Here is a 12,558-nt window from a genome sequence, read left to right as displayed (position 1 = left end):
CCGCGCTCGACATTGATTGCGAGTCAAAAAGATTGTTTATTTTTAAAATCTCTTCATCTAAACAAAATCCTCCAGCGCAAAGTTCAATCCTTCAATCAAAACACAAATCCAATGATATAATTGTTTGAAAGAAGCTGAATATTTAAGACCACGTTTTTTTATTGGTATTTTTTTTTTAATAAAAGTAGCGGCACGTTCAACGGAGTATTCACCGGTACTATGTATCGCTGAACTGTCAACTGAATGAACTCTTCGCCGAGAATCTTAATTAAATTTGATTTTAATTTCCTTCAGCTTTAAGGCCGCTACTATAGTTACACCCTCATTCTTTAAAATATCTGTTAATGAAAGAGGCACGACGCACAATGGAGAACACAATAGTTAGATTTTCCAATTTAATGGAAAACGAAATTGCGTTTTCGCGTTTGTAATAACGAAAACACGTTCAATTTCGAAGCAAATGAACACCGGGTGAAAAGAAACGAAAGATGGGAAGATTGGTTAAAAGGGTCGCTTATCTGAGGCAATTTATTCATGTCTTTCGATGATATTTATAGATTTTGAAGCAATTTCAACAAGAGCTCAATAATGGAGCAGCTATTCCGACAGAATTAATTGAACGAAATCCGAAAAAATAACTGTAAATTCGTCATATTTATTAATAAAGCACGGATTCACCGAGTTCACGTTTTCTCTTTAGGAAATATTATGCACGATTTGTCAAAACTTGCTTTAATTTCCACGCGTGTCAGGCCCGTTATAAGCATGCGCAGTTGGCATGACGACCGTGTTCCCTCGAAACCGTTAACTTTACTTAGCGATTTCTATTCTATTGCCATCACGGGATTACCAAGTCGTGCAATTAATAACCACTAATTACACACATTAGGCTAAATTTAAGCTAATTTCAAGACATCCGCGAATGAAAAAAACTTCATCCGTGAACAACCGACAAAATCATCGAATGAAGCGAACAGGCGAAGCTTGTAACTCATAGATTTCAATGAATACGCTGATATTCCTTTATGGTGTGTTTGCCGAATAGCTATTTCGTCCAATATCCTGCCGTAGTGTGTTTATAGAACTGTGATTAAAGTAAATCACTTAAACTGCAAACATCACACGCAAGCTAAGCTCAAGTACTCAATTATTCCTCGTCTTACTCGATAACCAATATCAGTTTTAAAACCGCACTTCAAAACGTTGCGTGTGAGGTTGAAAGTATTAAGTTTGTTAAGATTCAAGACTCAACACACCGGCCCGAGCTGTATTCACAATAGATCACAAATAAAAATATCCACAAAACTAATTCCTAAATAAGCACGCACACAACTCGTAATTTTTTATGAACTGCGACGCTTGAAGTTCCTAAAGAAGATCAAGCCGAACGCAGAAACATCAAGTCCAGAGCGAATGCGCGGCGTGATTATTTATTGTCAATCAAAATAAGCACTTCTTTCTTTTCACTTAATGTGTGCTCCACACTCTACCCTTGGTGCGTTCATTAGTGATTAGCTTTTCTTAAGTAATCACCGCTCTGTCACTGCTAACAAACAACCAGCTAATTTCAATACAATATCAGAACATAGAAAATATTGAGTTCCGAGGCGTGATTGGTCGGCGCTTTGTTATCTTGATATCTTTTGCATTATTTCGCCCGCCTAGTCCTGTTAATTCGCTGTTAGCACGAGCGGCCCAAGTATTTTGTAACAGATTGCGGGTCGATAAGTTTAGTTGGTCCCGACCTTCTGACAGTGATGACCAAAATGAGTTGCCCCATCAAGAAAGACTCCTCGCCACGAAAGAACGATTTGAAATGCAACGAGAGAGACCAAAGCGAAGCCGACGACCACTTCCTCGGCGCAATTTTGCAGCGAAAAGATGGCAAGTGCAATTCACCCACAAGCTCGAAAGAGAGCCACAGCGACCGTGAGTCAGATCTCGAAGACTCGAACAGTGAATTTCAAGGTAGGCTCTCTCTTAGTTATGTCACGTTAAGATGGGTGTTTCGCCTAGTTATGTGGAGTGGTTGTGTCAAAACAATCTACTTCTATCTACGAAAGCTAAACAAGAATTTGTTTTATTCTCGACAGACGAATTCAGCGAAGGTTCATCAAAGAAGAAACACAGAAGGAATCGCACGACTTTCACGACATTTCAGCTTCACGAACTTGAACGTGCGTTCGAAAAATCCCACTACCCTGACGTGTACACACGGGAAGAACTTGCTCTCAAGATTGACCTTCCTGAAGTTCGTGTACAGGTACATATTATTTGAATTTGTGTACTTACTTTATTAACTACTAAGTTAAATTCATTACGCACTTTAATATATCGCTTTAGGTTTGTTAGCTTTCTTGTTAAGCCAATGATAACTCTTTTTAGTTTTACAAACAGTGCGTGGGTTAATTTTAAGGCGGTTTTCCCGGCGGTGATGTCTTGAAGGGTTTGGAATAGTCGCCGACTCATTTGTCATGGTTATTTTCGGTTACTTTTCAGCTGCCAGTTTTAAATGTGGCGGTATATAAGAAAAACGAAGTCAAATGTGTCCTTGCCAATCGAAGAAAAGATCTTTTATTTGGAATCATGAGAAAGCGGAACTTTGAACACATTGTTTTGTGTGTGTTTTGTTTTGCTTTGTTTTTTCTTCTTAACTCAGTTGAAAGTTGATTAAGAAGTACCATACTACACGGAAATTATTGCCTAAAAAGAGTCCAGCGACAACGCATTAGAACCCGTTATGTACCAGTAGACAAATCACTTCAAAACCTCCAATTAGAAACGTCGAGTTTTGATGAGTTATCTGGAAAAGACCCACTCGTTATCAAAGAGACATTAACGGAAAACAACCTCATAATGGACAGGAAGGTGGTTATAATACTAATGATAACCGTGTATTTTGAACCTGGATTAAAAACACCAGGCAAATGAGTCTTATTAAGTAAAGTCTTGCGCTACCGATATACAGAAAAGTAAACTTGGGTGTAAAATGAAGAGTGTGATACACAGAAAAAATTCAAAATTCTTACTGCGTCTCTTCGTCACAGCCATTTCTATTCCTGTTTTGTCATACAACTCCGATAAAGAAAAAAACCATTAGTGAGTGAAACCTATTGCGGGTACTTATTCCTTAATAATACGCTTTTTCAGTTTTGAAAACAATGGCGCAACCAACAGGACAACAACAAGCGTGTGAAAAACACATTCACTGGCCGTGCCAAGAAAAATAGTTTACAGAAGGCGTCAGGAATAGAATGCAAGCCTAATTAAACTGTCATCTGTGGCTTTGTTTTGTACTCGATGGGCCAGGTTTAAAGAGCATATTTTTCGACAGCTCGCTTTAAAAATACGCGTGGCGCGCAAAAGAATTCTTAAGGATCATTAAGAGTCGATGGGTTTAAATATTCCGACCGCTCGTAAAAAAACATTCCCGGTTTACAAATACTGAAATCCGTTGTTTATCCTTCGATTCAGTTTTACAGTTATACGGCGCTATGGCTGGGTCTTATTGCCAGGCACGTATTTAGATCAACTGAGTTCATAATATTTTCTTGAACGTCAGTACAATTTCGACACCAAAGCGTCATTTTAATTCAAGTAACGTCAAAAGCGTGTACCTTCCCTTTTAACGCGTGCTTATCTGTGGTGAAGCCTGTTTTAATTTCCTGCAAATTTTCAATTTAAAGTTTATCTTACCGCTAATTGGAAAGAAACAACAAATAACAAAACATCAGAGCAAACATAGAACTCGGAAGTAAAAACACAAGTTAAAAGCATTTAAATGCCTCTTTGTATTAAAATGTACCAGAAAATACACGGAAATTGGACATTGGAAGAAACAGTTTTTAATTTGGTGCGAAACATTTATCTCAGTAGCGCTTCAAACGATTCCAAACATTGTCGCCTCGCCATGCCGCCATTATCCTATGTTCTTAATATTTTATGCTTTGTATGTGTATAACCGGTAAATAATTATCACTATCTGCACGTCTTAAACGAAATCAGACATCAGCTGTTTTTTTAATCAAGTAAATGGCATCAAATAATAATGAAAATTCGAAAAGAAAGCGCAGTAATTTCATTCGTTAATGAAATCTTCTCATTCAATTTTTAGAAAGAAACAGCATTGCCGATAAACTATCATACTTCCTTTTTTTCAATCAAAATGCGACACACAAGCAGCTGAAAAAAGTTCCACTAAGCGTACAAAAAATACTTAAAATTTCTTTCATTTAGCCTAATTAAATTGCGTTGATAATCTAGGATTCGAATGTTTTCACCCCCCCCCCCCCCAAAAAAAAAAAAAAAAAAAAAAAAAAAAAAAAACTCGAATTCAAAAGTTGAGACCAATTTTTTTCACAGTAATTTCGTATCGGAGAAAATTTATCCTGACATACTATTAACATCACAAAATAGCAGCAAAGTCTTGCCGAATGAATGAATTTCAAAATCTGAAGGAAGATATCATTTCATGTTATAAAAATTAAAATTTACAATTCTATCGGGAAATTTGTTTTTAATTGGAAGGTAAAGTAAGACAGGGCCTAGTATTTGTTGCCTGATAACTCGCTTTAATTACAAACAGGTGGATTCTATTTCTATTTTGTTCATCATAAAAATACAGTTTTGCCACAAAAGTCCTACGCTGCATCTGCGTTCGACTGCTTAACTAAAGATTTAACATTTCCCTTGAAACTTGCGCACACATTTTAATCCTACAAGAAGTTAGGTTGCCTTAACGTCTATATTGATTTTTTTTACCATCCGACTAAGATAAGCACGAAAATATTTCCATATTTACGGTTTACTTTATTTTTTAGGTGTGGTTTCAAAATCGTCGAGCTAAGTGGAGACGACAGGAGAAGATGGAAATGGCTTCCCTGGAAAACCTTCCTTCACCAACAATAAGCCGCGCCAGCTTCAACAGTTTACCATTTCCCGACCCGTGGAAGAGTTCCCTGACTTATTCCCCAGCATTTGGTGGGGCACTGTATCCACCAGTTACTCTTCCAACAGCTACAAGTATCGGGTGCTACTCGGGGTCGTTTAACCCTGCAACATATGTCCCATTCTCCTCGTATATACCTGGTGTGGGTTGTATGGCTGCTGGCGGACACCCCGGACCCAGGGACGAAAGAACAACAAGTATCGCTTCCCTAAGAATGAAGGCAAAAGAGCACATTGAAAATCACAGCTTGAAAGAGTGGTCTGAAATCCCGACCGCGACACAATGAAGAACTCAAAAGAATATGACATATCCAAGAGACAGAATAATTGTTTATTTAATGAAATATCTGACAAAGTTGTGTTTCAGTACTTTGCTCACTTGATTCTCTAATTCCAAATTGACTGTGTAAACACAACTGAAAATATTTGACAGGAAATTTAATGCAAAAAAAAAAATTCATTCTCTTACCATAAAAACGTTCCGTTCCACAGAAAAGTTATAAATTGTTAGGATGTATGAGGTGGTCTACTGACGAGACAATAACTTGTCGGCACATGCAAATAAGCGGCAAGAATATCTTGAACCCAATATCACATTATGCTTGGCTAAAACTCTCAAATGGTTATCTGGCAAAAGGTTGATATATCCATTATGTAGAACATATCGCATACGAGAAAATCTAAATCCGCCTTATTGAAACACATTGACTAGGATTAAGGCAAACGTGAAAGCCTAATTATCCCATAAATGAATAATGAAAGTCCGAATCGGCAAAAAAAATTATTTGACGTTCGAAATGCTTTATTCTTTACGATAGGCGTATAGTCACATTTGTATTATTTAACAGGATATTTAAGTACTCTTCTCGCTGTTGCGTTGTTGTAAATTAGAAAAATTGCATCCATGTATATAAATGTGTTGTTTCTCATCAGCTAGAGCTTAGATAAGGAAGCCCCAGATTAGATAAAAGGTAACATTTGGTGTATTTCGAGGTTTAAAAGTATCAATAAAAGAGGTTCAAATGTGAATAACACTGTTTATCTTAACTTTGAGCTAACGTTTCCCATTAGTGTTCCTAAACTTTCAACTTCCAAGCATGAATAGTATCTCTAAGAAACCAAACAGGTTTTATTGGAACTTTCCATTGACTAAGAATCTTTTGTGAAAAAATTGCTATTCAAAAGCTTATTTTAGCCAGAAAAATAACAAACGTCTAGATGCGACATTTATGCCCCCAAATCGTTCAGTCATCGCACACTTTAAAAATACACACGAACCAAATAAAGAAAAAGGAAACAGCAACAGGAAGGTGGCAAAAGAACAATATCTACAAACACGAGTCGTGAAGGAATGTGTGCTATCGACCACCCTGTAGACAATCTTTGTCTGGTCTTTAGGAAGCGGTGTCTAAAAAAGATCTAAAAAAAGTCTGAACTAACAATTGTCTATAATTTGGATGTAAATTGGAAAAGCTTCGGTAATTTCTTGACATTCTCTGTCTTTGTTATTCTTTGAACGCACGATTTTGGAGTTAAAATATTAAAAAATATTTGTATATCTTTGAATCACTGCTATAAATTTCGCTGAAAACTCAGCCTCGTTAGGCATGTTCCGTTTTGACTGAAACCAACTACAACCTAAGTTGTAGTTGCAGCGATGGCGCAGTAGGTTCGCAGTGGCTCGACTCCAGATCGAGAGGTCCTAGTTCGAGTCCAAGCTCGCCTGGGCATGGATCTTTATCAGCAAATATACCGTAGAATTCCGGTTATAGGCTCTGGGCTTAAACAACTTCGTAATGGTTTTTGGGTGGGCTTATAAGCGGAGGGGCTTATATTCGGGAGGGCTTACAAGCGGAAGGAAAAAAACGTTTCGAAAAGAGCCTCAGGAGTGTTGATCGAAATACGCTTTTAAGTTAAAACGCACAAAAAAGCAACATTTAGCCCAGTTCAGTACTGTCATCCGGTATAGGGGGGCTTATATCCGGGGGGGGGGGGGCTTATAACCGGATGTATTTTTTTTTTTGTTTCCAAGTTGATGGGCCTATAACTGGGGGGGGGCTCATAACCGGAATTTTACGGTATACGTTTCCGCAACCTGAACAAAAGTGCTGGGGAAGAGGAGGGGGATGTAGTTCCTGCGATAGACTAGCGTCCCGTCAAAGGGGAGAAGCAATACTCATTCGTTCCATGATAAAAAAAAAGAGAATTTATCGGCGTGGTGAGCCACTTAATAAAGAATTCTAAAACTTTTATACATTTTCTGATCTAAGGTGTGGAAGGCAAAAAAGGAAATGCACGCAAAACATTCGAAACCTGGTAACTGGCTACAATCTGCGTCCGAATTGTTGGGATACCTTCTTCTTCCCGTCATTGTTAGTAAAAATCGTCAATATTTGGCAACAGAAGCTGTTTGACCTAAGTTGTAGTTGTAGCGAACTATTACTCTTCAAAGTTTTAACGCAAACCTTGGTGTTGGGACCTGCCCTTTTATGTGATAAATCAGTTGAGCAACATAATAGAATATGACAATCGTTTTGACTGAAACCAAGCAGTTTCATAAATCAACCTCTCGCCAACATCGTTAACAATAACAACTAAGTCATTTTCACAGAACTACCGTATTGTAACAAAAATTCTTTGTTTTATCCAAGACCTATTCGAAAACACAGACTGATACGCAAATCCGACGTTTTTATAAAGAGTAATCTGCTAAAAGAGATTACGACTTGTCTTCTTCATCAAGACTGGCAAGTTGTTTCGTTACACGCTTCAAACTGTCAAGTTTTAAAATTGGAAATACAAAAGGACAACTTTTGGCTTCTCGCCTGAACAAATCAGCCGTTTTGCCTTTAATGTAAGTCATTAATGGAATAAACAATAGCGAGCTTTCAAAATAACTTACTTTACCAATTACCATGGAGAAAGGAAATTTACAGAAACCATCTAAGAACAAATACGTTCAACAAATGCATTACCTTTTAACATTCAAAGATATCATAAAATGGGATTCTCTGACACACAAAACTTGTATTGTTAATTATTCCTGGCTTGTTCGTTTCTAAATGTGTTTATTCACATGTAGAATACGTTTACTTTTGGTACAATGTATTTGAAAAGCTGTGTAGACTCCGAAATCTATTCAAAACAAACCGTTTCTAGAGAATAGTGCGTACGTTGTTGGAATTTCCACTTATTTTGGATTAGCGAAGCCAATTTTGTCCACAACTTGATGTTTGTATAATTAGCTCTAATTTGAAGGCGACAAGCACTTGTATTACCGTTTAAGTGAATAAATACGCATTATAAAAACAAAACAAAGTGCTAATTATCATAACGCAAAACGTGCTAAACTCTTAACAGATCATTACTGAATATTTATGACAAGACCTCTGAACATTTTATTTCCCTGAGTATAAATTTATTTTCTTCCTTTGATTGTCTAAGCTTGTCGTATGACTTCGTTTCTTCTAAGTTTCCTAGAGAGTTGAGTTTCAGGCGCACTATACCATTCACAAACTGCATAATTGACTTAACACGTTTTTCACCCATTAACCTTTGGACAAATAAACTTAAAGCTGTATTGACTTAGCTTTGAATAAAGCATTAGTCTCTAGGATACAAGTGACACCTTGCAGGAATTAATGACTTACAAAAGATTTCGTACCTACTTCACAGCGAATATTCTTTTATGTTTATGATATAGGATTTACGATTTGCCATCTACATGTAAAACGTGAACTAAGTGCTAGGGCAAAATGCTACCTTTCGAAATTTAGAAAGTGAGAGAAAACACTTTTAAACCGTCTATTGTTCTATTGAACAAGCTTATGTGTTTTCTTTTATTATTCATGATTAAATTTTGTGTCTTGTCTGCGTTTTAACCAAAACAGTATGCAGTGAGTATGGAGCAGAACGAGTGGCGGAGAAGGACACTGGGCCTGGCTTGGCGTTGTGTAATACAGGAAGTGAAAAAAAAAAAAAAAAAAAAAAAAAAAACATGTGGATTTAAGATCTATGTATGAGAAACAGTAGATTGAAGCCGGCGAATGCAGCCTGTAAAAGTAAAATAAAGTCTGTGTCCGAGCCATAAGGTTCATACAGCCGGAGCTTATCCCGGTTTCTGTAGCATTAAGCGACTAGGAGTAGTCCATCGCAGGGTTACCCCCCAGCAGTAAATTCGCCGGTACCCATTTATACACCTGGGTGGAGAGAGGCACTGTGAGAGTAAAGTGTCTTGCCCAAGAACACAACGCACCGCCCCGGCCAGGCCTCGAACCCGGGCCGTTCGACTCGGAGTCGAGCGCGCTAACCATTAGGCCACCGCGCCTCTAGAATGCAGCCTGTAACAATGTTAAATCGTAGTCGGTTCCTTTCAAATCTGTGATATTCTCTTATTAAAATTAAAACTATCAACAAAGTCAGGATTGTTCACTATTGAAAATATAAACTGATTTCCGTATGACCAAAAAATGTTCTGCACTAACAGTTGAAAACAAAATTTAAGTTGATCTCAGTCAAACGAATTTATCTGACATCATTCGTAACAACTTAAAGGGTTTTATGGACCCAAGGATCCTTTCTTTTGAAGATTGCATGGAATGTGGTTCATCTACGCCGAGATCGCGAAACTCGGCATTTGCAGTTGGTCAGATGGTGTGTAATATCTATACTGAAATAACTTTTAAAAAAAAAAAAAAAAAAAAAAAAAAAAAAAAAATTTTAATTATTTTGAAAAAAAAATTATGTAAACAAACACCAAATTTGACCGCAAAGCCCTTAATAACTCAGAGGTGAATTTACAAAGTACATACAGCAGCCGTGAAGCTTTCAAATGGAATCATATTGAACAAGGAAAACTCCAAAGGCAAGAGAGGTTAACCAAGCAAATAGACATATGACCTAAGATCAACGCACAATCAAAAATAGTCTTCCTGTAAAGCAGCTGATTAAGGAAATCGACCCTCTTTCATATAACCGCTGCATTGTCGTATGACCTACCAACTGGCAAAAAATAATAATAATATTATCTAAACTGAGGACGGACCTATTAAAAATATAGTCACAATTATCAGTAAAATGCTTTAGAGTGCCGCTACGCTCGTGCTCACACACAAGGAACTTCAGAAGTATGGGTATGGCCACCCTTTTAAATTCTTTTATTTTTTGAATATGATTCAATAAATATGCACAGTGCCGGGGAGGTCCGGACTGTTGATAGTTATCGAATTAGAGCAGTTGAACGCAAAGATGGATACATTTATGGCAACACATAAAGAAGACCTAGAACTGTTGGCAAAATAAAATGAATCGGAATGGAAAAGATAACCAATCTTAAAAAGAAGATTAATTCAACAACAAACACAATTAACACGTCTTTAAACATTGCTGAAGTAAGAAGGGCAAAATTTGTAGAAGTATGTTTTCACGGCCCGAAAGATATCGGTATTTTTTGAAAACTATTAGCCATTTAGAACAAAAAAGACTTTATCATGTAAATTACTCTATTAACAGCTCAAACAATTCCTTTGTAGCTAATCTTGTCACAAATAAACTGGGTCTTTTTATGCTATATTGGACTCCAAATTTGTGGTTAAAATAATCAATACAGACTTCTGCCTCGGGCAATAAATATTATCTCGGCACGAACATTCAGGAGGTGTCGTTAATTTGAGTCATAGTACATGAATAACAGCACTTTGTTGATCATTATTTTTAGAGACCTTTTAAAAGATGCGTGGGGCATAGATACATACAAAGGAAATGGCAGATGCATCTAAAGACCCGATCGTCCCTAATGTTTGTTTGATAACTTCTTAAAGATATTCGGTAGTTCTAAACATACCGAAAACAAAAGAAAGCTATTACAAACAGTTGCGTAAGAGTTCATTTAAAACCTCACTGATGATTTTTACTGATTTCAAACCTGTTCCTAAATTATAGCTGGCACTATTAGGTGAAATTAAACTATCGAAGCATAAACTTATTAACATCATAGTTTCAGAGCAAGCTGCACGCGAACTTGATAAAATTATTAACTCCTTAGGAATCCTTTAAACAGTTGTAATCCATCTTTAAGGATAACAAATTCCGCCGTTTTAATCGTGACGAGCGATATTCTATTCAGGACTATGAAAGACTGACTGCCTGATATTCCATCATGCAAGATGACCGCACACGCAACGTTCGCATAACTCGAATGATATACTCGTCATTAATTATCTTAACCAAATAAGTTACCACCCAAATACCTTTAGAAAATGACATACCACATTTATTACCACTATTAGTCACAAGTCTGCGAGGGGCGAGTTCTAATTAGAAAAAGTCGTGAGTCAGCAAGTTCGTTAGTCATGGACGTTATTCTATTGACGTGCAAGATCAAGTGCCCGTGGTATATTTTTGTCCCCCACTATCATTGTTGACTACTGTATTGTGATATTGATAACCGACAATAATCATACGACCCACGATCGCGTGCAGGCTACGCAGCTAATATTAGATTTATATAGCCTCCAATTCCGGTGGAGGGGTTCTTCCCGTTTATGATCCAACCCGATTGGCTTTCAGTCAACCATCGGTCATATGGGTTTCAACCTGATTTGGTTGAACATCAACTTAGTTGGTTTTCAGGCAAACGATTGCAACAGAGTAAAATGATTGTCTGTTAAACTAAGAAAATGGCCTATGAACTGGTATAAGAGAAACGTTAAATGACGATAGGCAGAGGGCACATCCCACCCAAAGTGTCAGGTCAGGAGCCCCCCCCCCCCCCCCACTTCCCCCGACACCAGACAGGACATTTTTAAATTGTTATTTGACTCTTTATAATCATTTGTCTTTCTTTGTGCTCAACTAATCTTACACCTTATTTGTTGCCTTCCTTAGTTAAAGATTTTCAGCTGGCATGCACAAACCAATTTGCTACAACTGAGAAGCGGTACACTGCATAATTGAAGAATTCAGGGGTGGGCTCATTAGGTTATATTGATAAAGAGGCTCTGATAATTCCAAAAAAACTATTAAGACCAAACAAGCTGTTAAACGCTGCCTCTTACACTTGTGATATTCAGATATCCATTTCTTTAGAACGTTAACACTAACACTCCGTGTATACTCATCAGTATCCATCTCATCAACTAAAACGTAATCACATGCCACGGAAGTTTTTGCAGTATAAAAGAAAACAGATAAAAAGACAGAAGAGAAGGGCGTCAATTATCACAATATATTGCAACGCAGTGCATTTCTACACAAGAGGACAATTTAAGTTGCATTACTAGTTCAGGTTTCGATGAAAGAGAACTAACCTCTCTCTTTTAATGCACATTGGCCTTCCAATAACAAAAACAACAAACACTTCTTCATTGTATTCCAGAATATATTATTATCTATAGAATGAAAGAACAAAATAATAAAAAGATGAAATAAAATAGAGTATGATGGCGAGAAAAAGAAAGCTAGAGGAGTCAGGGAGCAGTACAGAGTAGAATGAGCAATAAAATACTATTCTTTTTCTATTTTTGACCTTTTTTATCAACCCCCTATCTCAAAACAACCCTAAAGAAATGATTTTTCAAAAGCCTGGAAAGTATTCAGACGTAGTCACAGCCT

General features: G+C 37.1%; 1 protein-coding gene across 1 annotated transcript; it reads left to right on the top strand.

Moving 5' to 3' along the window:
* Positions 1-385: 385 nt before the first annotated feature.
* LOC144653541 (retina and anterior neural fold homeobox protein 2-like) lies at positions 386-5,979 on the top strand. Its single transcript, XM_078513565.1, has 3 exons — positions 386-1,968; positions 2,094-2,263; positions 4,821-5,979. Exons 1-3 carry the CDS (start codon positions 1,758-1,760, stop codon positions 5,232-5,234), a joined length of 795 nt encoding a protein of 264 aa, XP_078369691.1. The 5' UTR covers positions 386-1,757; the 3' UTR covers positions 5,235-5,979.
* The last annotated feature ends 6,579 nt before the right edge of the window (positions 5,980-12,558 follow it).

The sequence above is a fragment of the Oculina patagonica genome, chromosome 1 (genome assembly GCF_052425735.1).
Source record: "Oculina patagonica isolate OP01 chromosome 1, crgOcupat, whole genome shotgun sequence".
In the NCBI taxonomy this organism is placed as follows: Eukaryota; Metazoa; Cnidaria; class Anthozoa; order Scleractinia; family Oculinidae; genus Oculina; species Oculina patagonica.
This window is presented reverse-complemented; position numbering and strand designations above follow the sequence as displayed.

Bases quoted from the DNA above. Each gene is read 5' to 3' on its own strand.
- LOC144653541 (XM_078513565.1), top strand. From the start codon at position 1,758: ATGACCAAAATGAGTTGCCCCATCAAGAAAGACTCCTCGCCACGAAAG. The intron at 1,969-2,093 runs GTAGGCTCTCTC...TATTCTCGACAG, and splicing joins CTCGAACAGTGAATTTCAAG to ACGAATTCAGCGAAGGTTCA. The intron at 2,264-4,820 runs GTACATATTATT...TTTATTTTTTAG, and splicing joins TTCCTGAAGTTCGTGTACAG to GTGTGGTTTCAAAATCGTCG.